The 27,100-nt window shown below is 37.8% G+C and overlaps 1 protein-coding gene across 1 annotated transcript in view; it reads right to left on the bottom strand.

Moving 5' to 3' along the window:
• TNNI3K (TNNI3 interacting kinase) overlaps positions 1 to 27,100 on the bottom strand; it is a 311,246-nt gene that overhangs the window by 32,982 nt on the left and 251,164 nt on the right. The window contains exons 24-25 of the mRNA XM_059924452.1: positions 25,171 to 25,230; positions 21,810 to 21,979 (exon numbers count right to left, since the gene is read on the bottom strand). Coding sequence (XP_059780435.1) covers positions 21,810 to 21,979; positions 25,171 to 25,230 — 230 coding nt within the window. The remainder of the gene's footprint in view (positions 1 to 21,809; positions 21,980 to 25,170; positions 25,231 to 27,100) is intronic.

Below are 27,100 nucleotides of genomic sequence, written 5' to 3'. Positions count from 1 at the left end.
CTTTTAAATATATAGAGAGTAAAAGTATAGGATCCTTCTATAGAGTAGATCATTCTGAGGGATAATATGAGCTCAAGGGATTGTACACTTGGATACTTCTCTGTTTATAACTTTCTCCCATAAGACCTGTTTCTTTTTCTTTTGTTGAAATATAGTTGACATACAATATAATGTTAATTTCAGATGTACTACATAATGATTTGACATTTGCATACATTATGAAATGATCACCACAATAAGTCTAGTAACCATCTGTCCCCATACAAATTTATTACAATATTATTGACCATATTCTTTATGCTATATATTACTTCACTGTGGCTTATTTATTATATAACTGGAGGCTTGTACCTCTTAATCCTCATCACCAACTTTGCCCAACTCCCACCCCCTCCTTTCCACAACCATACCTTTGTTCTCTGTATCTATGAATATGTTTCATTTTGTTTTGTTTTTTCGATTCCACATAAAAGTGAGATAATGCAGTATTTGTCTTACTCTGACTGACTTATGTCACCTGGCATAATACCCTCTAGGATCCATTCATGCTGTTGTAAATGGCAAGATTTCATTTTTTTAAATGGCTGAGTAATATGCCATTGTGTATAAATACCATGTCTTCTTTATCCATTCGTCTTTCGATGGACACTTTGGTTGCTTCCACACCTTGGCTTTTGTAAATAATGCTGCAATGAACACAGAGGTGCATATATCTTTTCAAATTAGTGTTTTTGTTTTCTTCAGGTAAATACCCAGAAATGAAATTGCTGGATTGTGTGGTAGTTCTACTCTTAAGTTTTTGAGGATCCTCAGTATTGTTTTCCATAGTGGCTGTACCAATTGACATTCCCATCAACAGTGCACAAGGGTTCCCTTTTCTCCACATCCTACCAACACTTGTTATTTGTTGTCATTTTGATAATAGCCATTCTGACAGGCATGAGGTGGTATCTCATTGTGGCTTTGATTTGCATTTAGCTGGTGATTAGTTGATGTTGAACATGTTTCCATGTGTCTGTTGGCCATCTGTATGTCTTCTTTGGAAAAATGTCTATTCAGGCCCTCTGCTCATTTTTTTTTAAATTGGATTGTTTGTTTTTTTGATAATGAGTTGTATAAGTTCTTTGTATATTTTGGATATTAACCCCTTATCAAATACACTGTTTGAAAATATCTTCTCCCATTCAGTAGGTTGTATTTTCATTTTGTTGATAGTTTCCTTCACTATGCAAAAGGTTTTTAGTTTGATGTGGTCCTATTTATTTATTTTTGCTTTTGCTTCTCTTTCCTGAGGAGACAGATCCAAAAACTTCTTGCTAAGGCCAATGTCAAAAACCATACTACCTATGTTTTCTTCTATGAGTTATATGGTTTCAGGTCTTACATTTAAGTCTTTAATCCATTTTGAGTTTATTTTTTAACATGGTGTGAGAAAGCAGTTCAGTTTGATTCTTTCGCATATAGCAGTCCACTTTCCCCAACATCATTTATTGAAAAGGCTGTCTTTTCCCCATTGTATATTCTTGCCTCCTTTGTCATAGATTAATTGACCACATACGTGTGAGTTTATTTCTGGGCTCTCTATTCTGTTCCATTGCTCTATGTGTCTGTTTTTGTGTCAGTACTATACTGTTTTGATTATTGTAACTTTGTAGTATAGTTTGAAATCAGGGTATGTGATACTTCCCGCTTTGTTCTTCTTTTTCAAGATTGTTTTGGCTAATTGGGGTCTTTTGTGGTTCCATACAAATTTTAGAATTATGTTATCTAATTCTGTGAAAAATGCCATTGGAATTTTGATAGGGAATGCATTGAATATGTAGATTGCCTTGGGTAGTATGGTCATTTTAAAAATATTAATTCTTCCAATCCATGAGCACAGTATATATTTCCATTTGTCTGTGTTATCTTCAGTTTTTTTTCATCAATGTCTTATAGTTTTCCAAGTACAAGTCTTTTACTTCCTTGTTTAGATTTATTCCTAGGTATTTTATTCTTTTTGATGCAGTTGTAAATGGGATTTTTCCCTTAATTTCTCTTAATTGATAGTTTGTTGTTAGTGTATAGAAATGCAACAGATTTCTGTATATTAATTTTTCTCCTGCAACTTTACTGAATTCATTTATTAGTTCTAATAGTTTTTTTGTGTCATCTTTAGGATTTTCTATATATAATATCATATCATATGTAAAGAGTGACAGTTTTACTTCTTCCTTCCAATTTGGATTCCTTTTATTTGCTTTTGTTGTGTGATTGCTGTGGCTAGGACTTCCAGTACTATGTTGAATAAAAGTGGAGAGAGTGAGCATCCTTGCCTTGTTCCTGATCACAGAAGAAAATGATTTCAGCCTTTCCCTGTTGAGTATGACGTTGGCCATAAGTTTGTCACATACTATGTTGAGGTATGTTCTCTCTGTATCCACTTTGTTTACAGTTTTTATCATAAATGGAAGTTGAATTCTGTCAAAAGCTTCTTCTGCATCTATTGAGATGATCATATGATTTTTATTCTTCAGTTCGTTAATGTGGTATATCACATTGGTTGATTTGCAGATATGAACCACCCTAGCATCCTTGGGATAAATTCCATTTGATCTTGGTATATGATCCTTTTAATGCGTTGTTGAATTCGGTTTGCTAATGTTGAGAATTTTTGCCTCTATGTTCATTAGTGATATTGGCCTGTAATTTTCGTTTTTTTTGGTGTCTTTGTATGGTTTTTGTATCAGGGTGATGCTGGCCTTGTAGAATAAGGAACACTCCTTCATCTTCAATTTTTTTGGAAGCGTTTGAGAAGGATAGGTGTTAACCCTTCTTTAAATGTTTGGTAGAATTCACTTGTGAAGTCATCTGGTCATCTGGTCCTGAACTTTGTTTGATGGGAGTTTTTTCATTACTGATTCAATTTCATTACTGTTAATTAATCTGTTCATATTTTCTATTTATTCCTGATTTAGTACATTTCTAGGAGATGGTACATTTCTAGTTTATCCATTTCTTCTAGGTTGTCCATTTTATTGGTGTATAATTGTTTGTAATTCTGTGGTGTTGGTTGTGACTTCTCTTTCATTTCTGATTTTATTTGGACCCTCTCTCTTTGATGAATTTGGCTAAAGGTTTATCAATTATGTTTATCTTGTCAAAGAACCAGCTCTTAGTTTCACTGATATTCTCCATTTTTAACTGTCTATTTCACTTATTTCTGCTCTGATCTTTGTCATTTCCTTCCTTCTACTAACTTTGGGATTAGTTTGTTCTTCTTTTTCTAGCTTCTTTAGGTGTAAGTTTAGGTTATTTGAGATTTTTTTGGTTTCCTGAAGTAGGCTTGTATTGCTATAAACTTCTTTCTTAGAACAGTTTTTGCTGTGTCCCATAGATCATTGTGTTTCCATTTTCATTTGTCTCTGTGTATTTTTTGATTTCCTCTTTGATTTCTTCAGTGACCCACTGGTTCTTTAGTAGCATATTGTTTAGCCTCCACATGTTTTTTTTTTTTTTCTTTTTTCTTTTGCAGGCTTTTTCTTATAGTTGATTTCTCTTGCCATACCTTTGTGGTCAGAAAAGATGCTTGATATGATTTCAATCTTCTTAAATTTACTGAGACTTATTTTGTAGCCTAGCATGTGATCTATCCTGGAGAGTGTTCCATATGTACTTGAAAAGAATGTGTATGCTGCTGCTTTTAGATGGAATGTTATTTATATATATTAAATCAATCTGGTCTAATATGCTGTTTAAAGCCAATGTTTCCTTATTGATTTTCTGTCTGGATGATCTGTCCATTGATGTAAGTGGGGTATTACAGTCTTCTATTATTGTATTCCTGTCAACTTCTTCCTTTGTTTGTTAATATTTGCTTTATGTATTTAGGTGCTCCTATGTTGGATGCATATATATTTACAATTGTTATATATTCTTGTTGGATTGATCTCTTGATTATGTACTGTACTTTTTGTCTCTTGTTATAGTCTTTGTTTTAAAGTCTATTTTGTCTGATATAAATATTGGTACACCAGCTTTTTATTTCCACTTGCATGGAATACCTTTTTCCATCACTCACTTTCAGTCCGTGTGTGTTTTTATATCTGAAGTGAGGTCTTTACGCAGCATATATATGGGTCTTGATTTTGTACGTGATCAGCCACTCTATGTCTTTTGATTGGAACATTAGTCTATTTACATGTAAAGTAATTATGTATAAGTATGTACTTATTTTCATTTTGTTTTTTGATTGTTTTTGTAGTCCATTTTTGTTTGTTTCTTTTGTTCTCTTACCTTGTGATTTGATAAGTATCTTTAGTTATGTTTGGATTCCTTTGTCTATTTTTGTGTGTATATCTATTATAAGTTTTTGATTTATAGTTACCATGAGGTTCATATATAACAACCTATATATATAGGTGATTATTTTAAGTTGATGATCTGTTAATTTTGAATGCATTCTAACAACCCTACATTTTTACTTCCCTGACCAATGTTTAATGTTTTTGACATCATATTTTACATATTTTTGTTTTGTGTATCCCTTAACTACTTATTGTGAATATTAATAATTTTACTACTTTTCTCTTTTAACCCCTCTACTAGTTTTATTAGTGGTTGATCTACTACCTTTACTATACGCTTGCTTTACCAATGAGATCTTTTCCTTTCATAATTTTCATATTTCTAGTTGTGGTCTTTTCTTTTCTGCTTAGAGAAGTCCCTTTAACATTTCTTGTAAAGCCAGTTTAGTAGTGCTGAACTCCTTTTAGCTTTTGCTATTCTGTAAAGTTCTTTATCACTTTTTCAAGTCTGAATGATAGCCTTGATGGGTAGAGTATTCTTGGTTGCAGGTCTTTTTCTTTTCATCACTTTGAATTTGTTATGCTGTTTCCTTCTGGCTTGCAAAGTTTCCACTGAAAAGTCAGCTAATAATTTTATGGGAGTTCTCTTGTATGTCACTAGTTGCTTTTCTCTTGTTTCTTTTAAGATTCTCTCTTTATCTTTAATTTTTGCTACTTTAACTATAATGTGTCTTGGTGTGGATCTCTTTGTGCTCACCTTGTTTGGGAGTCTCGGTGCTTTCTGGACTTAGATGTCTGTTTCCTTTCCCAGCTTAGGGAAGTTTTCAGCTATTATTTCTTCAAATAAGTTCTCTGCCTCTTTCTCTCTCTCTTCTACTTCTGGGACTCCTGTAATGTGAGTGTTAGTATGCTTGATGTCCCAGAGGTCTCTTAAACTATTCTCATTTTAAAGAATTCTTTTTTCATTTCTGTGCAGTTTGGATGATTTTCACTACTCTTTCTTCCAGTTCACTGATCCATTCCTCTCTATCATCTAATCTACTTTTGATCCCTTCTAGTGGATTTTTGTCTTCAGTTATTGTATTCTTCAGCTCTGTTTGGTTCTTCCTTATATTTTCTAACTTTATATTAAACTTCTCACCATGTTCATTCATTCTTCTCCCAAGTTCATTGAGCATGATTACCTTGAATTCTTGATTATTACTTTCGATTCTTTACCAGGTGGATTGCTTATCTCCACTTTGTTTTGTTCTTTTTCTGAGGTTTTGTCTTGTTCCCTTGTTTGGAACATATTCCTCATCTCCTCATTTTGCCTAATTCTCTGTGTTTATTTCTATGCATTAGGTAGCTCAGTTAAATTTCCTAATCTTGGAGAAATGGCCTTGTGTGTGAGACATCCTATGAGGCTGAGCAGCATAATCCCCTCTGGTCACCAGAGCTAAATATTCTAAGGGTGCCCTCTATGTGGGCTGCATGGGCTTTTCTGTTGTGGTGTGGTTTACTACTCTGGGTGCACTGGTAGGTGGGGCTAGCACTCAGCCCTCTTGGCTGCCAGCCCACTGGTGGGCAGGGCTGAGTCCCAGTGTAGCTGACTGTGTGGCCTGGGGGGTCCCGGGCCTGGTGCTGACCTGCTGGTAAGACCAGAGCTAATAGGCTAGTGGGAGGACTCCACTTGCCAGTACCAGTGTCCTCGTGGTAGAATAAGCTTTGAAAAACAGCAGCTGCCTGCATCTATGTCCCCATGGGGGAGTCCCAGTTGCTTCCCCCTCTGGGAGGTTCTCCAAGATCAGCAAGTGGGTCTGACCCAGGTTCCTTTTAAATTACTGCCTCTGCACTGGGACTTGGAGTATGTGAGATTTTGCACATGCCCTTTAAGAGTAGAATGTGTTTTCTAGAGCTCTCTGGCTCTCCCATATGGAAGCCCCACTGGTCTTCAAAATAAGACATTCTGGGGTTCATCTTCCCAGTGTAGGACTCCTGGGCTGGGGAACCTGGTGTGGAGCTTGGACCCCTTGCTCCTTGAGGAGAACCTCTGCAATAATGATTATCCTCCTGTTTGTCAGTCAGTTACCTGAGGGTGTGAGTCTTCACTATACCATGTCTCCACCCCTCCTGCCTCTCTCATTATGATTCCTTCTTTATATTTTTAGTTATGGAAAACCTTCTCTGCTAGTCTTCAGGTTGTTCTCATAGAAAGTTACTCTGTAAGTACTTGTAATTTTGGTGTGTTCATGGGTGGAGGTGAGCTCAGGGTCTTCCTTCTCTGCCATCTGGTAACAAATTTCCCATAAATTCTGTTTAATTTTATACCATATGCCACTAATGAGTCTGTGCCCCACCAGCTTTCCTTATTTTATCCTATGTTTTCAGTGTCTCTCCTCTTCAGTATAGATTCATTGCCTGGCAATCCATAGCTAGTGTTCTTCTTACTCTCTAATTCACTGTCATTTCCAGAGAAGGACAAATGGGCAACCTGCTGGATATACCTCAAGGCCAATGGCATGTCTCTCCTCACTCTCATAAATACCTCTCTTTGTGTTTACATGACCCAAGAGTCTTATACCCACTACTGTATATATCACATTGTATTATAAATACATTTGGGGTCTATTTTCCATACTAGACTACTTAAAGGGAGGAAAAATTGTACTATGTACTCTTTTTGACATCTCCAATTCCTAGAAAACTCCTGGTATGATGCAGGCACTATGTAAAATGGATGACTGACTTACTGAGACAGGAAAGAAAACAAACAGTTCTTCGATCATCAACCTTGGGGTGTCTAAAAGGCACTCAAGTTCCTACACATCGGGGCTCATGTGCCTGGATGACTAGCTCATGTGACACTAAATTAAAGTGCCGTATTGTTAGGGATTGCCAGTGTGGCTAAAACAAGTGCTTAAATCTCACCACAGAACTGTGCCTCTCCATGTTCTTAGTTTCAATGGACCCTAATGTGGAACAAAAAGCAGACTTTAGAGTCAGTCAAAAGGTTTGCATTGATTGAGCCATTCATTCATTCATTTAAGATACATGTACCTACCACTTACCATGTGCCAAACACTGTGATAGATATTAAGAATATAAAGATGAAAGACAGAATTCCTAACCTCATGGAGTGTAAACGTGTGTGTGTGTGTGTGTGTCTGTGTGTAGGGGGGCAACTGAAATAATTATAATTATTATAGTACAGTTTCTGACTCTGACGGGATATGCACGGGATAAGATGGCAACAAACATGATGTGTATCTAGCCAATTGAGGGTATCCAGGGAGACTTCCAAGAAGAAGAGATTTTGGAGCTGACCTTGGCCTTCATTGAATCTTCCATGTATCTGTGTGCTAAGAAGGTGGAGGTGGGGTGAGGAAGTTTGAAAACTGCTCTTGTGTGTGCTGTTTGCAAGTTGGAATGTGCTTGCCTTGACATATTTATAATGGATAATATGGGGATCTTGCAACTGGAGCACTATATGATATCTGTAACAACATTCAGATAATGATTCATTCAACATTTCTTTCAACGTATTTTCTTTAGTGTAATGGACTATGCCAGTTGGTATTGCAAGTATAAAATTATTTCACATGGTTGGGTATCCCCCTCAAAGAACTTACACAACATAGACATGATACTAAGTAGAAAGTGAGTTAAGGTAAATGAAATTTTTCTTAGAAGAGAGAAAACTCTTTCCATCAAGTATAAGGATGGAATTAGGAATGCTTGTAGGGAGAGGCGATGCAGCCTTGAAGAAGGGGTAGGATCTAGAAATACAGAGACAAGGGGGACAACATTCTAAATATACTAGAGCTAGAAGTGTCCACAGAGATTGGCAAGTCCTGTGCTTCTTAAATTTTAATGTACATTCACAAGTCACGTGTTAAAATCTTGAAAATGCAGATTACGATTCAGTAGGCCTGTGTGGCCCCTGGGAGTCGTCTTAATTTCTAACAAGCGCCTAGGTGATGCTGAAGCTGGTGGTCTGTGGGCCACACCTTGAGTAGCAAGGTCCAGTTCACATGCCTCAGAATAGTCCCTGAAACCCAGGGCGGGAAGGGACTTGCCCACGCCACAGGGTTGATTAGTATGAGGGCAGCCCTCTGTCTCACACTGCAGCAGCTCGGCAAGTAGTGAAAAGATCATAAGCTTTGGAGACAGGCTGTTCTACGCTCAATCTTGGCCCTGCTGTTTACTAGTTGCAAAGCCTTGGGAAGGTCATTTATCCTTTCTGTGCTCCAGTTTTCTCATTTGTAGAATACTGATAAATAACTCCTAACTTGTAGAAGAGTTGTGATAAGTCAATGATCTGACTGGCATACAAAAAAATGTATAATAGTGCCTGGAACACAGTAAGTGATCAAAACACACAATGTGTCTTCTCTTGCTTTTTTGACCAGGTTAACATTGTCATCAGTGCACATGGCTTTATCTCTGTCATCCCTCTCCTAGGGCCTAGGCTGTATTGGCATTCAGTGACATGCAGGGGTGCCATTAACACTGGTTGGCAAATAGGTCCCTGATTAATGCCAAAAATAGAGGATTTAATTTTTTTTTTTTTTTGCTGTCTCTTTGGAAAAGGATTAAAAAGGTAAAAACATATTCCATTAGTGCATTCTTGGTATTGTTTTGCAATTGAGGCCTTTAAAACACCTGCTCATTGATGATAGAAAATGCTCAGACAATATCAAAAATATTAATGATAGATGTTTTTCATTCCACTTTGGTTAATACCTTTTTTCCCCCGGGTCCATGATTTTTTCAGGCTGTCTTAACTGCTTACCTAAATACTAAGAAAAACTCAATCTCATGGTTTTCAAGGAGATAATAAGAAACAATGATTTGTGAAATGTCTTCTCTAACGAGAAATTTCCTGTTTCAAATACTGGCAAGCAAAAGGAAGGATGTTGCAGTGTTTGCATTGTATGAGGGTTAGATTCAGTCTACCTGGAAGATGGTAAAGGTGAAAAGAAGAAAAAAAATCTATGAGGAATTAAACCTGTTAAACTGTGCAGTGCCATTGTAAGAGCTTCTTCAGAAATCTATTTAGAAATCACTGCTCTTGTATCTGAAGCATTACAGAGACACCAGCATCACCCACTTCTTATTACTGCAAACATGGCAACAGTTGCCATGCTAGCAAGAGATTCGAAGCACAAACACTGGAGTCAGGAGGGAGCAGGGCGGGGCCCGAGTTGGAGTCAGGGCTGCTGAACAGTGCACAGGGCCGCCCGTACAGATTTAATTAGGCCAGTTGTTCTCTTTGGCCCCCGTGCTGTGTCCTGTCAGACATTTCAGTAGAGCAGCAGCAGTCTCAAAAGCAGCTTTTTTGGACCAGGTCTTTTACTATCAGTTGTGCACAAATATCACCGCCAAAGGCAGGATCTGTGTGCTTTGATGAAGGCAAGAGTGGGTCTGGGCCCTCGTTTTGGTTAGGAATGGAGAAAGGATCAGGGTTTCTCTTCGTTTCCAGGAATGAAAAACTCATAAAACTCTTATCATTAGAAAGTCAGGCTATTCGTTGTCCCAATATGTCATTTCACCTAATTGAAAACTGAGAAATCTGTCACCATTTATTTAGCAGTTTGCCTTGGGCGAATCTTTGCAGGTTCCCTTCCTGTGGCTGGGAATTAGTTAATTAGTATTACAAAATGCTTGAAGAGGGAAATGCACTCTGGCTCACCCTTTGGGTTATGAGGGAGCCCATTTTAGGTTGCTAACAAGCTCTGCTGAAGGATAGAAAAGAACACGAGATTACAGCACCAGCCGTGGTAAGAGCTGCATCTTTCCCTCTCTCAAGTGCATATGTGGTAACCTACATATGTCACTTGCTCACTCTTTTCATGCAAATCTTTTTTGCTTGACAATAAATCAGGTCCTTAAAGCTTATAAAAAAGGTGTCAATTTTACACATGTAGGGCTCCTCTCATTTCTTCACTTTTATTAATTTCCTATTTTTCATCATTTCCTCTTTTGAACAGAATATTTTGTTTGATGTTCTTTCTTTTACATTTTTCATGGAGACAGGCTGTTTCAAACTAAGGGTGGTTTTAAAGTCAAGGAACTGAAGGAAAGAATTGACATTTTTCACCTGCTCCTAACTTTAAGGCTGAATGCCTCTGTTCAGTGAAATCTCTAAGCCTCTCTCCTCAGTACAGCAGTCAGAGGGCCGAAAGCCTCAACGGTGCTTTGTCAACTGATTGCTAGGTGGCGCTAGAGAGCAAGGCAACTAGAAAAGAGCTACTAACACAACTGCTGTAGGTCCACATTAGCTGAAAGGAAGTTCTTACATTGAGCCCTATTGCATTTCAGAACAGACTATTTCCAATTTTGATGACTTGTAGGATATCAGCAACATGAGATGCAGAGAGCACCAGCAATCAATTTACAGTCTTCCGTCTTCCTTTCACTTTTTGTGTGTATGTGTGCCTCTGGGAATTGTTTTCTTATTTCACTACAGTGCTTTCTGGGTATGGTACCTAGGGCTGTGGTGAAGAGGTTTTGTATAAATATAAATAGATGGATATGCTTATTTTTTGACCTTTATGGAAATAGTTTTAACTTCCTCCACTTTCTTTAAATTTCCCTCCTTATTAGATGACATTCAAGCACATAATGAAGAGGTATAAGAAGTACTTTCACACCCTCACACAACATGCATAGCTATGTATTTTCTCTCTCCACCCCATACCCCATGACATTAAGAAATTTTCTGCTTTTGTTAATTAGAAAAAATTTATGGGCAGATTTGAGCTTAAAAAGAAAGAGATAAAAGGCAATTGACAGGCATGGCACTTGCTTAGATTCCAGCTGCTCTCCTTTGGCTTTTATATTTTTCCAGCACAGACCCTTAATGAGCTTGGTAACTGACCTTCAGAAAGTGAGTGTCACAAAAATTATACATCCCAGAGGTGATAACTGTCCTGCGAAAAAAAGTCTTCTTCTCCCTTGATTAGGCAAGCAATGTCTTACTCTGCTCACTATACAAACAATGTGAGCAAGGCCCAGAGAACTTAAGTCAAGTGAGTTAGACCACTCTCTACAAGCTCAGAAGACATTGCTGAATTGAGGATTAGGTATTAATGTGATGCTCTCATACACACTGAGTTCTTTTGTAAACACTAGATGCGATGTTTTAAATCAACGATGTTTAACAAGTAAAAACCAGTTCAGAAAGCCAAAGATGCTATCTTCTTATTATTTTCTTAAATTTACAGATCTTAAAATTATTTCTATGTAGAATCAGCTAAAAGATTCTGGGCCTTCATTGTGTTTATGAGTTAAAGGGCAGTGTTTGTCTTCATTTCCAGGACTGAAAAACTCATGAAACCCTCATCACTGGATAGGTTTTTTTTGTTGAACAAAAATATCAGCTAAAAGATTCTTTTTTTTTTTTTAAATACAGTGAATTCAATTGACTACTGTAGTAGAGAGTACATTTAATGAGAAAAAAATGTCTGGTTTTACAATGTACTTAATTCAATAAAGAAATCATACTAAAATAATGTTCAAAACTGGTCCCCAAATATTTAGAAGGAAGGAGTTTATCTTTTTATATGTTCTGATTCGTTTTTGCTGCTTCTAGAAATGTGGCCAGGGAGTCAGGCTGGTTTCCAGAGACATGATTAAAGAAGAGGGAGAGGGCAGGGTTAGGCCATGGTCTGCTCGTGAATGAGGCAGCATATGTGGAATTTGTTTTGTTCAGGTTAGGTGTGTATCAGTGCAGGCAGCTGATTATAAAGATCTGTTATGAGCAGGCATAAGCTGAGGTAAAGTGGCTAGTATCAGAGGTAGTCAGAGTGAGAAGGGAAATTTTTCCTTCAATCAAAGGCTGTACTGGCCATAGACTGAATGAGCTATGTTCCATTGAAGCTGGAAGAGTTTTCGAGGGAGGTAGTTCAGTACTCTGGATAGCTCCCTGCTGATTATCCTCAAAGCCCAAACCAGAGGTTAGAAGTTTCTGCTTCTTAAAGACAGTTCAAACATGTTGGCCAAGCATAGTCTCCAGAGACAGCATGGTGTAATGGAAACACCACCAGATAGGCCCAGATTCAACTATTAATTACCATTTTTCCACTATACAGTTTCATTAAAATTACTTAAATCGTTGGAGTCTCAGTTGTAAAACAAACTGAAAAATGGAAACCAGGAGGCCTACTTCATAAGATCGTTGTGAGGATTAAATGGAATAATGTTGTGAGACCTATCATGATCATTCATTCATTCCACAAGTAGGTATTTAGCGCCTATTAGACCCTATTCTAAGTACTGGAGACACAGAATCAAAAAGGAGAGACGTTCATGCTCATGATGTTTACAATTTAGTGTAGATACCAATAAAAAAGTAAGTAATTGGCTAAAACTATACTTCCAGGTAGATGTAAGTGCCATGAAGAAGCTATTCTACTGATTCTTGTGGGCCTAAAGCTTGAATTTTATTGGACTACATGGGAGAAATAGCATAGGCCCAAGCCAGGTGGGAGGTCAGATAATAAACACCTGTATAAAGCTAAAATCTTTGAAGGACAACACCAAGATTGGGTGTGAGCCAGGAATAATAACATCCATTCTACATAGGAAGATACAGAGGATAATTGCTCTATGTCATCCTTGACTCCAGGTAAACTGAGAAAAATGAAAAAATGAAATATTTGCCCTGAGAGGTCCCATCCACAAGTCCATTCACATGCAAGTTTTCAAACAAAAATATCACTACATGTGTTTTATGGAAAACTCCAAGTTGAAGTTTTTAAGTGGTTCGGTGGGTTAGTGTCCCCAGATAATCAGAAAGAGCAAAAGCAAATCATCTGTGAAGTAACTTACACCAAATAAGGGTCATAAAATTGCCAGTGATAAAGTTCCAAGGAATATGAGCTACAATAGAAACAAAAATTTCTAAATACATTTTAAAACAAGGAGCAAGAATTTTCAGAAACAATGAACCACATAATTATATCCAAAAACTTCAGATACAGAAATAGCAGATATTCAGATATATTAATAGAATCTAAAATAAATGTGTATGAAAAGAAGAAATAATTTAGAAGTGTGTAGAAGAAACAGATTTTCAAAAGAGTCTAGTCAAATTGCAAAAGCTATACAATTTCTAGAATTGGAATAGATACTAGACATGAATTGAATTAGAAATGCAATGAAGAGAACAGCATATTTGATCCAGCTACCAAGTGTACTGGATAGATTTGAAGAAATTACCAGAAAGCAGCATAGAGAAAGTAAAGGGTGGAAAATTTAAAAAAAGAGAGAGAGTGAGAAATGTGGAAAGTAGAGTGAGAAGATCTAAAATACATCTAATTAGAATTCCATAAAGAGAGAAGAGAGAAGATGGGGTAAAGACATGTTAGAAGAGGTAGTGACTGAGAATTTTCCAGAATTTATGAAAGATATCAATCTTCAGATTCTGGACATCTAATAAATTCAAAGCAAGATAAATAAAAATAAATCCATACCTATATACAACATAGTTAAACTGTACAATACCAAAGACAAAGAGAAATTCTAACAGCAATTAGAAAGGGCAGATTGAAAATAAAGGAAATGACAATTAGATTCACAGATGATATTTTAACAGCAGCAACAACAACAAAGATGTGGAAAAGCATCTTAAAGGTGCAGGGGAAAATAATTAAACACTTTAAATCCCGTATCCACTAAAATATATTTCAAGAAAGAGGGAAAATAAAGGTGTTTTCAGAATGGAAAACTCCTTTTCCGTTCAATAGTAAGATAAGAGAATCCCAGGTGAGCGTTACCTAAGGGGACGAATGGGTTCATGAACTAATGCTCTTGCGAAGGAAGGCTGTTCTTTTTGGCCTTTTACCTGGGTAGCCTCTTCTGACATCAAACATCCCAGCAGCTTTTAAAATCCCTCTGTTTTTATGTAGCTTCATGATAGATACCATAGCTTTTCCAAACTTGGTTACATATCTCCCATTATGGGGCCATAAAATAGAGAACAGAGGGCTTCCCTGGTGATGCAGTGGTTAAGAATCCACCTGTCAATGCAGGGGACATGGGTTCAAGCTCTGGTCCAGGAAGATTCCACATGCCACGGAGCAACTAAGCCCGTGCACCATCACTACTGAGCCTGCGTTATTTAAGTCTAAATAAACCATAGCCGTGTAAAACAATAAAATAATATCTAAGCTGTGGAATTAGAAAAATCATAATAAAATAAAATAATGGATAGAGTATATAATTGGGGAGGGAATGAATGAAACTAAAATGCTCTAAAATCTCTCTTTTATTTGGGAGTAGGACAAGTATATTAATATAAAATTTATTAAGTTTAATATGTTAAAGTTTCTAGGGTACCCACTAAGGAACAGAAAACCGGAGTGCCTGTTCAAATAATCCAAAGGAAGACAGGAAAAGGACAGAGTGAGAAAAAAACCCAGAGAGAATAAAATAATATGGTAGCAATGAATTCAAATTATTTCAGCAATCACAATGAATGTAACAATCAACATGACAAAAGGTATAAGAACCTTGCAGAGAAGATTATAAAACCTAACTGAAAGATGTTAAAGAACATCTAAATAAATACAAAAAGTACTATGTTCATGGCAAGGGAGACTCAATATCATAAAGATGTCATGTCTTCCCATATTGATCTATAGGTTTAAAATACCTATAATCAAAATCTTACATTTTTGTGAAAAATGCAAGCTGATTATAAAATTTATATGGAAGAGAAAAAGTCAAGAATAATCAGGAATAGTCAAGATGGGATGTGCCCTACCAGAAATCAAGAGTTTAATAATGCTATTGTAATTAAAATCGTATACAACTGACACAGGGATAAACAAATGTCCCAGTGGAACAGAATAGAAAAACTGAAAACAGACCTATCTAAATGTAGATCCTTGATATGTGCACGAACTACTATTATAGATCACTGGGAAAGGGATGACTATTCTTTTTAAAAAGGAGGAAAAGAAAGTTCATGGTCGTTATTTCATGTTTGTTCATCCTGTTCTCTTTATACCTGAACTATATTTCCATCATCTCTCTCTTCAGCGAAACCTTTCTCAACTACCTCAACTCAAAGCAAACTCCCCTTTTAAAACACACTGGGAATGAATGTGTCAGGGCCTTCTTTCGTCACACGTTTCCAGCACCCAAATTCTATTCGTTTGTTTATTACAAAGAAATAAGCAGACATTTAATGCCCTAATAGTGAGGGGGTGGGATGGAAAGAAGTTTGAATTAACTGGTCGTTCATTATTTTTGAACAAAAAAAATTTGAACTTGACCGGAAAGTAAGGGTCAAAATTCTGAGCGCCACAGTTTTACTCAAATTTCAGAAATACAAAGCATGGTATTCATAGCCCAACTAATGATTCCTCTAATATATTATAGATAAAAATATTTAATATTCACCACTTACAGTTCAGTTATAAATGAGATATTGTAGGCACCAGAAAAAAAACACAAAAGAAAATTTCTTCCTTTAAAGTATTTATGAGCTAATGGGGAATTAAAAATAAATGATCGTAATACAAGACAAAATAACACAAATGTATAAAGTGGCACAAACTACCGTGGCCTTTGGTAAGGCATAACTGTGGAGGCGTTAGTCCCAGGAAAGGCTCTCTCATGACACAGTGATCAAGCTGACTAGATATTACCGAAGGCTGATTAATATTTTGATAAGATTGGGTGGGAATGTTGAGGTTAAAAAATAGGATATAGGAATAGGTTGACAGTAAATTAAACATGGGGTGTGTATGGGAAATAGTAGAACTTCTAGTTTGTCTATGGTGTGTGTCACCAGGGATGCTATTGTTATTCTGTGCAGGATAATTCTTTATTTTGTGGGATTGTCCAAAACATTGTAGGAAATTCAACACTCTGGCCCCCCCACTAAATATCAGTGGCACCTCCCTTGTCACTGGGAAATACCAAAAATACCAAAATACCAAAAAATACCTCCTACAGTTCCCAAAACCCTAGAACATTTTTTGAGAAGAGAAGTGACGGGATCAATGTCTAGAACCACTGGAACATCTGATGTTCAGTAGGAGGTAAAACTGGAAATGTGTTTCACTGGTCATTTTGGATTCTGGATGACATAACGTCACTTAATTTTAGAGGCAATGTGGAAATACTGGCAGTTTTAAAGTAGGGTAGAGATATAATTGGAGGTCTACAGAAGGAAGATTACGCTGGCAGTAGAGGGTTAAGTGGATTATGGCATGGGGAAGCTGGGACTCGAGGGAGAGAAGTTAAAGACATGACAAAGAAAGCAGAGCAGCCAAGTTTGGACATATGGACTCGGGGCTAACTTTGTGTGTGTGTGTGTGTGTGTGTGTGTGTGTGTGCGTGTGTGCGCGCACGTGTGTGTGTGACACAGAGAGCGAGAGAGAGACAGAGAGTTGGAGTCATGGATTGAAACTGCTGATTGTGGTGAGCTGGCAAGAGAAATAAATTGGGGATGAAGAAGGGATTGGAAGAAAAGTGAACATTTAAGGGGTCTGAGGGAAGTTTCAGTACAAAGAAGCATGGAGGAGAGGCAGTAGACTAAAAAGGGGAGTATTTGCCCTTCGGTGGTGAGGAGATACCACACTACGGCTGATACTGGATAAACCGTCCTGCTCCACAGGAGCGAGTGGACACAAGCCTCTCACCTCTCCTTTTTTCATTCCTCCTAGGAACATTGGTTTCATGGTTCTATCATCTTACACAGTTGCTGCATTCTGGAAAAACTATGTGTAAATTAAAATTTGATAACATATTCAACTTTTATAAGTTGAATTGCATTCTAAGTGCACTAGGCAAGCTTTCTATTTAAAGGAACCCTTTCATGGACCCTTTTGTAATGTGAAAAATTAATTCCAAATCAATCTGTTTCACAGTTCCAATCTCTGGATCTCTGCTTTCTTCTCCTGGACAGCTAACTAGGTCATAGCGTTCTATTCTCAGAGCCCAGCCCCACATAAACACTAATTGGTTTTCACATCTGAAAGGTTGTGTATCACTTTGTCATTTCTAAATTTACATGATGTAATCCATGTACAAGATGGGAGATTTCATACCCTGTGGGAGGAGCAAGTGCCACATGCTTAGTTTTCCAAATATATCTAAAGACACAAAGTATTTTAAAAGAGGCAGAACTTCAGGAGTGTCTTCCCCAAACTCAGATTTCATCAGTTTGGGGTTTCAGCAGGAATTAACAAATGTCTATTACCTTTGGAGAAGATATCTGACACAGTTTCCCACCTTGATATTTATTTTATAAAGGAAAATAATAATTAAAAACAAATGAGGAAATAGAAACCAAAACCCCCGTCAAATCAAGAATTACAAAACTACAGGCTGTAACTTTCATAACCCCAAAATTGAAAAAATAAATGCACTATTTTTAAGACATTGTTGAGGGCTCTGAGACCCAAAATTGGGAACATTTGGGTGAGAACTACAGGCCATATCTTGTTGCTATTTAAGAAAAAATAATGCTGGGCTAAAACTTACACCTTGTGTGATTGTAATGAGTTAGTTAGAAAGCCTCTTAGATCAGAGGTTGCTAGCACCTTGCAAGGACTTTTGGGAGAGACCACACAGGTAATCAGCCTTCAGAATGGTTGCCTCTGGTCACAGCTGCTGTTTCACCTTGGTGCTCACATTCCTCTTTTGTTTATCCCACCAGTTGCATCAGATTGACTGGCAGGTTAGATTGTAGTATTCTCTTCCAGCATGCTTCTCATGCTTGGATGTATATTGGGCTCACCTGGAAAACTTTAAAAGCCTCTGAAGTCTGGGTGCCATCCCCATGGATCTTGGTTTAATTGGTCCTGGGCACTGGTACTTGTAAAAGTTCCCCAGGTGATTCTAATGTGCAACCAAATAGCCACTGAATTCCAGGCTGTTAAACTCATGGCCCTGCTGGATCCTTGGATTCTTTGACTTTAAGAACCTATTGATCTCTGGTCTCATTTGCTCTTTCCTATACACATGCTGAAAAGGCAGGCTTGGGAGGAGTAATTGAATTCTTTCCCTGACCGACTTCCAGAAGACATTGGAAGAAGTCCAGCAAATACAAGTATTGGCAAAATATATCAAACTTCTGAAAAGTGACACCTCCTGTGCCAGAGAAATTCAGAAGCATAGGAGAGTCCTGGGTGAGGACTCCAATTCTGCTTCAATAAACTTAGTAAAGTTACTTACACTTTCTGAGTCTCAGTTTCCTTATCTGTAAAAATTGGAATACCTAACTTCTAAGGTTTACTTAAATGAGTATTCAAAGTGTCTAAAATAGTGCCTGGCATGCAGTAGAAGTGCAATAGTGATAGATATTTAAATGGAAAGAGTAGAGAAAATAATTAAAGCTTATTGACTGATTATGCTCCAAAATAATAATAATTACAAATTATTGAGCCAGTTTATCCAATTTTTTATCTTCAGAACAAATATTTGTTACATATTGACTTCATTCCAATTATACTGCTAGCTACTAGGGTTACAGATGTGAATAAAACAGACATGGTGCATCTTACAACTTAGCTAAATGCTTTACTTATTTCTGGAGTTGATTTCAAGCAGTCCGAAGATTGACCTTACTAGAGGGGTGATACAACTACAAACTGACCTTCAATGCACCCTCACAACAAATACTCAGGGTGTGCTAGGCTGTTAAGAGGAATTTGTACCAAGTAGACAGACAAGTACTTATCAGGGTTCCATAACTGTCCCGAAGGGCCAGGGAGGTATAAAAAACCATGTGAGAATATCAAAGGGAGCATCTCAAAACACCTGATGATTTTTTCCCACCCTGTTTGGGCAGTTTTAGGAGTAGTGGTGTACCTTCCGGGTTCTTGAAGGCCAGAGCAGCTGTGTTCCCTCCACCCCCAACTCACCCAGTTGGGTGTGTTGCTGTGCCTCCCATCTGGGTAGCTGTCTATGTATTATAAGTTGTGTGACTTACCTACCTACATTATGGGAACTTGCATCCTTTGCTTGGATCTGTTGGCATTTTTCACTCAATCACTCTTGTGACAATACTGCCTCTCCCAGTAACAATCCTAAGAGCTAGTGTTACTATCTGTATATTACATATAAGACGTATGTAACCTGCACAAGGTCACTGAGCTCTTAAGTGGCAAAGCCAAGACTGAACCTCGGATCTGACTACACAGCTCATCCTCTTAACCTCTGCCTCAAGTGGACAAAGCTTCGGTGACTATGCTTTGGAAATACCAAAATCTGTCTCTTCAGATAATTAATTTTGAAACCACAAGTAAAGAAGAAGAAGAGCAGATGGAATTAGAAGATGATATTGTGACTGAACCTAATCTAATCTTGGCCTATGAGCCCCTCATGAAATTATGGGAGAGACTGGAATCCAATGAAGAATTTTGTCCAGTTTGCCTTGTTATCAATCAAGCCTGCTGATACTTAACTTCATGACATTCTATAGATTGAAGTCTTCATGATTCAGGTTCTCATCTCTTCATAGCTGCAGCTGCAACTCTTTTGTCAGACCAGGAATATAATAACTATGGCTAAAAAGGCAACAGTAGCAATTTGTAGATGGTATAGGATCCTTGCTAAATCCAGATAATCTTTCCCCACCTTCAGGATAAAAATGTTGACTCTGATGACAGAATGTGTGAATGTGTATATGCGCATGTGTGTGTATAAGTGCACATGTGTAATGGCTCATGTATAAATGCTCTGGAGCACATGTGGAAGGACAGAGATTTTAAGCCAGTTTTTTCTGGTTTTCCAGGGGTTGCAGTATGCACTTTGTAGGGTATCCATGGAGCTCACAGTGCCTGCCTTTATTGTTCTCCATCCAGATCAGGCCATTGGCGACCAGGTTTACATACATGAAATATGACCCCACCTTCACTCCAACCACATTTGTTTAGACCAGAGGTGGCCATATAATCCAAAGCGACCAATCATATTTTCCCACATGGCAGACTGTACTTATTCCTACTTCATTATGCTTTTTGTATTTAGGCCCTTTGCCATATGACTCTGTAGGACCTCCCGCTAGAGGCTGAGTATATTTTCTCTCCCTATCGATGTTGGACTCAGCTATGTGACTTGCTCAAGGAATGTCGTAGGATGCAGGAGACTGTGTATTGGGGACTGGGGCGTGTAAATGGCAGTTTGCTATGCAAGAAAGCTGAACTCTGTTTTCCTCTTTTTCTGACTCGCCCCTTTGCTTAAACTTTTTTTGTGGCTTTTGTTTTTCCTTGAGGTAAAGTTCACATAATATAAAATTAATCATTTTAAAGTGAAAAATTCAGTGGCATTTAGTATATTCACAATGTTTTGTAACCACCACCTCTATCTAATTCCAAAATATTTTCATCCCCCCAAAATAAAATCCCGTATCCATTAAGCAGTTACTCCCAATTTCCTCCTCCCCAACCCAGACCCTGGGGCCACCAATCTACTTTTTGTTTTTATGGATTTCCCTATTGCTATTGACAGAATTGTGTCCCCCCTCCCTCCAATTTCATATGTTGGGGCCCTAACCCCTTATGTGACTGTATTGGAAATAGGGCCTTTAAGGAGGTGATTAAGGTTAAATGAGGTCAGAAGAATGAAGCCCTTGATCTGACAGAATTCATGCCTTTATCAAAAGATAAAAAGACTCCAGAGCTTTCTCTGCCATGAGAGGGTACAGTGAGAAGGTGACCATCTGTAAACCAGGAAAATGGCCATTTGAAAGTCCCACTAGAACCCAACCATGCTGGCACCCTGATCTCAGATTCCAGCCTCCATGGTGAGAAATTTCTGTTGTTTAAACCATCCAATCTATGGTATTTTGTTATAGCTACCCAAACTGACTAGTACACCTATTCTGGATATTCATATAAATAGGATCATACAATATGTGATCTTTGTCCCTGGCTTCCTTCATTTAGCATGTTTTCAGGGTTCATCCATGCTGTAGCATGCATCAGTACGTCATTCCTGTTATGGCTGAATAATATTCTATTGTATGGATACCACCTTCTTTATCTATTCATCTGTTGATGGATTTTTTTTTTCCCCACCTTTTGGCTATTGCGAATAGTGCTGCTATAAACATTTGAGTACAGGTATTTGTTTGAGTATCTATTTTCAATTCTTTTGGAAATATACCTAGGGGTGGAATTGCTGAGTCATAAGGTAATTCTCAGAACACTGAACTTTTGGTGCTCAGACCTTCAGAGTTGCTTCTTGACTCCCGCACAAGAAATTCTTCCTTGAATTCCATAAGACTCCCAGAATACTTTCAATAAATTCCTTTTGTTGCTGTAGCTAGACAGTTCTTGCTGTAGTTAGACAATTCTTGCTTAAGCAAGAGTTAACCCGAAGCTTAAAGAACCTAGACTAATAGACAACAAAATTTCTAATTTTTGGTCAAAATATTAGAAGAAAAACAGGTTCTCCCCTTTCAAAGTTTGCCACAGGGGTGGTAAGTTCCCTGTTGATACTAAGCAAATCAGGTGATTATCTTGATGAGATTCTGGAATCTGACTTGACTTTGTAACTGTTGCTTAGACTACCACTTACCTTTGGGACCAGGCAGCATAGGACCTTGCATTTAGAGCATATTCCAATTCAAAACGACTCCGTAAAGCTGCCACGTGGCTTCGGCCAGGCCCTCCGCGGCTCAGCAGACAATCAGAAGAAGAGGAAGGTGAGAGAGACCCACTGCTGTTACTTGATGCAGGAGACATCAGCTGAGTGAAGGAGGGTCAATTTCAACCAATTAATAAATCCAACAGGCTTAACAGCATAGTGTAGAATGTAGATTTATTTTAACTTTCCATTCTAGGATTTCTCATATTTTAATTTCTATTCATCTCAGCTTGCTTTTCCTTTCAGCCTCTGATGGCAACACCTGGCTAGCTTTTTTTGACCCAGCTCTGTGATGAGAGCTGACCCATAAAACCTATGCTTGTCTTTAACAAAACACAGTAGGCTCAAATCAGATTCATAAAATAGAACGTTATTATTTAATGGCTAAAAGATTCTCTACATTTTTCACTATGGTGATGAAATTCATGGCAGAGTTCCTTTAAATCGGAGCTTACAATTATTCCCTTTACATAAAATTATTCCCTTTACATAAAATGGATTTACACACTTTCCCAAAAATACATCCATTTTATAAAATGAAGGCTGCTTTAATGTCCAGCAAGCATGAGGACTAAATAGAGTTGTTGTAAGAGAATTTTAAAAAATATTTACAAATAGTTAAGTATAGTTAGAAAATAGAAGAGTGTGAGGGAAGAAAATGAGAAAGAGAAGAGGAAAAATAAGAAAGTAGTTTTCTTGAACTTTTGACACCCTCGTTACTTATGCACTCTACCTAACACAACTGAGAATATTAGTGCTTTGACATTATAATTTCATAAGACATGTAGAAAGCAGATTTTGGTTTTAAAAAAAATAATATATATAAATTCTAAACTCTTCACAGTAGCCAAGACATTTCTAAGTAAATCTCCGAGAATCATGTGATGTCAGTATTGAAATGAACCTTCAAACTCTTCAATGATTGAATCTCTTCTGTGCATCCTTTTCAAGTCAGCTATGCAATCTGATGGGGAACCTCCAGTGGTGAGGAACTCACTGTCTCCAGATCCATTCATTTATGTTAGGACAGCACTGACCATTGGAAAGTTCTTCCTCACAATTAACCAGTTCTATTATTGTACTTCATTTCCATCTGTTGGCGCACAGAGAACTAGGCCATTCCCTTTCCTATATGACAGTTCTTCCAATGTTTAAAAACAGCTGTTGACTCATCCTACATTTCTCTTCTCTGGGGTAAGCATCCCTGGTTCCTCTAATTGGCTCTCACATACAGGATTTTCAATCCATTCACCACTCTGATCTCTATTCCCTAAAATTTGTGTTCCAGTTTTAATTATCCCTTTAAAAGGACATAACTGGGAACTATTTTGTTTGGCCATCTCAGGAGAGAGAGGAATGATCACATTCTTTATTCAGATGCAAGACAGATACTTCATATTCTAACTCCCCAAAAGCTTATTATCCACTAACCTTCATGATGCTCCTAAACCATATCTCCAACATTTGATTCTTTTACTATTGTTTCTTTGACTCTGGTGTATGATGATATATTTATTCCTATTAAATTATTTCTTAGACATGTCCTACTACTTTTTCTGCTTTCAAATATTTGTTGTATCTCTCAACCTTACTATATCTACAAATGTGATGAGCAGAGCCTTCCTGACCTTGATCTAAACCACTGACTAAAAAGTTGAAGAGTAGAGAGGATAGAGCCTTAGGGAACTACACAAGTTAAGACCCTTAATGATGATTCTAGTCCATTAATTAGTACAATCCAGTTCAGCAAATTCTCTTTGCATATAGCCCAAAGTTATTTGTCTTTTCCACTAGGGGAGATTGTGCTAAGAGGCTTGGTCAATATAACAAGACTAGCTAGCTTAGCAGATCCTGCCATTGTCCCTGTTTCTGGAATTCACTCTCTGATCTAACTGGATATATCCCAGGCTTGGCGCAGCCTTGCTCTGTCAAACACAAAGGTTCAGAGTGAGAGGATACTTGGAACTCAAGCTTGAAAAGCATCTCTCAACATCCCAAGCCTCTGGCAGATGCTCTTGTTAGTAGGGGCTGCTGTAGTCCCACCAAATATACTTCTACTTCTCTCCACCTTGTTTGTTTCAGGACTGAAGAGAAGGGAAAGGAAGTTTTATGTTTAAAGAGTAAAGCTTCCTCTTTGTAAGTTCCAGTAAAGAGTCATGAGACAGAGCCACTCACTGCAGGCAGTAATTGCAGACCTGGAACACTTTTCCAAAAGATTAGGTTCCAGGGAATTCCCTGGTGGCTCAGTGGTTAAGACTCCGTGCTCCCAATGCAGGGGGCCCAGGTTCGATCCCTGGCCAGGGAACTAGATCCCACATGCATGCCGCAACTAAGAGTTTGCATGCCACAACTAAAGAGCCCATGAGCTGCAACTAAGGATCCCGCCTGCCAGAAATAAGACCCAGCACAACCAAATAAATAAATATTAAAAAAAAAAAGATTAGGTTCCAGTCACTCTTTGTTAAGATTTTAAGGAAAGAAAACTTTCCTTGGATGGTTCCATTTTGGGATTTAGTTGTGCAATCTCAGGTTGATGCTGTTTTCCCCCATTTTTTGCCCCTCCATACACTCGTTTATACGTGAGCCTGTATGTGTGATGTCCATCCCTCTCTCCTGTAGCATTCACTTGCATTTGGGAATATAGTATTATTTTTGAATTAGTGCTCATGTTTCAGTTCCCTTGCCTATTTTCAAATGCTATCTCCCGAACAGGTGTATAGAAAATTAAGGCAATTATAGAGAAAATTAAAGCAAACAGCTCCTTGATATTAAGGAAAGAAAATTCCATTAGTCTCATTACCAACACATATCTCTTTATGTAACATATGTGTGGTATAAAAGCAATGCCTCCCAATTAATTTATGTGCTAATTTTAGTAATAATTTTTCCTGTTCTTATTGAACATAAATGGACAATGGCTTAATGTTTTAGCTTACATTTTGTTGTTTGTAGGAAATTTTGTATAGAAAGTCATGATTTACATAATTACCTTCTAACACATTTGTTATTTTAAAATTTTTACATATCAATTTTTTAAGCTATGCATACCCATGTCCATTTGCTTGCCTGATTATTTGTTGGAAGGGTCCCAATTCACTCTGAATTTGCCTTTGCCCTACAGATGCAGTCAATTCTCCTCCACCCTAAGAACTTAATTGACAGGGTGAAAATATGAATGGAGTTATGGACACTCACACTTTCTTTCCACAAGCACCACCTTAACTACATTCCCCAACACCGTTGGATATTCAAGCCTTTGTAATGGACATATTTCAGAAGCCAAAGTTCTTACCTCAGTGTTGCAGAGACACTCTTCTAACTTGGTAACAACTTCAGAAAATTCGGGTCTTCCCTGTAAATAAAGAAAAGACTTCTTTTCCCCAAAGAATAAAAGGGAGGCAGCTGTCTTTGGATTTTAAAATTGGATATTTGCACGTGCAAAGAATGAGATTAACAATAAAGTATATTTTTATTTAAAATACACTTGTATTGAAGTGTTAATTGAATGTTCATTTGCTGTTCATGGAGGGATGTTGAATCTCCCTCTGATAAGAGTTTTAAGTCAGAATTTGCAACTACATTCAGATAATGAAATAGTGGAAAAGCTTTAATTAGCTTTGCGCGCTTTTACACGGCAGGTTTGCCTCTTCAAAATCAAAGAATAAAAGTGAATACTAAAAACTATTAACTATCTCAGTGCCCTATAATACACTGTTCAATGTGTCTGTAGGGAAAGAACTGCTACAGCTAATTTTATAATTAGCTTCATTTTTGAAAATATCATCTCAGATTCAAAACTAAGATCAATAGCAACCTCATGACTATGCCCTACTTTAGGGGTTAAGATAAGCTTTTAATCTTCAAAAACTGTCATTAAAGATATTGTCCACTATGAACCTTCGTGTCAGATGAGTTTGGTCAAATAAACATTTCTTGTGTTCTGATTATATTCCAAGCTTTGTTCTAGTTGCTAGAGATATATAAATGACTATGGATCTATGGAAAAAATTCTCGGGATTTTAGAAAAAGTTGGTTTCTTTTGAAGAAATTATATGCCTTCTTTTTTCAGGTCCTAAGGACATGTTACAGAACCTATCATTTCTCCCTTTATGAAACTTTCACTGCCAGGAGGTGGATAGCCCAATTTAACATTCAGGTGCAGTAACCAACTAATTTAGATTCTTAGTAGAACAATTTCTCCCTTAATATCTAGCCCTCCCCTGAGGACACTACTTGCCCCAGAGCTCTCTCAAGAGGAAGCTCTTTTCTCTCACATATTTCTGTACTTCTAGGTGTGTGGGGATGGTACTGGGGGTAAGCGGGGGGGGGGGGGGGGGGCGGGGGGGGCGTCTTTCTCAATGACATTGTAACTTCCAAATGGTTTCTCCTGGAAACTCCACCAGTTTGTCAAGCTTTTCCCCAGAGTCCCTCTCCTTTCTCTGAAGGTGTTGCGTCTGGCTCACTGTCATGCTCTCTAGCACTACTCTCAGTGCTTTTATTGTCCATGCAAATAAGCATTAAGGTGGCCTGACCTCTGGGTTCCTTTGTCTCCTCTTCTGCAATGCTCTTATCCTCCACCTTCCCTTGGTCACTTAGCTCCCCGGTCATTCATACCCTAGGCCCTGTTACCAGCGACGCCTGCAACTCCTCCGTGCTCTCCATCCTCACAGTTTCCGTCAGATGGCCCTCGGGGCTCTACCTCCTCTCTATCCAACTCACTTCGTCCCGAGCTCCGACTCCAACAACTTCGACCGCATAAACCATCTTACCACTTAAGAAGACCCTGCTTTGCATTGTGAAGATTTTCAAATATACCCTGAAGTAGAGGAAAATAGTGCAATAAACCCCCGTGTATATATATATCACTCAGCCTTAAAAACCATGTTTTTGCTACTATTGTTCTATCTATCTTTTTGTCTATCATCCGATGTCTCCCCTATTTTTTGTTCCTGTTACCATCTTTTCACTATCATCCAGTCACCTTATTTCCTCCCTGATTTAGCTTAGATTACACTGGCAATCATATTCACTCCATTCCACATAGCCTCAACTCCCTTGCCCTATCATGAATTTTGTACACATTTGGAAAAATCCTAGTCTTGATTAAATCCATCCGGACGGGTCTTATTTCAAAATTATGACCCTCTAACCTGAAGTGGACCCTCAGTACTGTTTAGAGAGGCTATTTTGTATTCCTAGCTCACTCTCTCTCGCTCTCTAAA

The sequence above is a fragment of the Balaenoptera ricei genome, chromosome 1 (genome assembly GCF_028023285.1).
Source record: "Balaenoptera ricei isolate mBalRic1 chromosome 1, mBalRic1.hap2, whole genome shotgun sequence".
NCBI lineage: Eukaryota > Metazoa > Chordata > Mammalia > Artiodactyla > Balaenopteridae > Balaenoptera > Balaenoptera ricei.
This window is presented reverse-complemented; position numbering and strand designations above follow the sequence as displayed.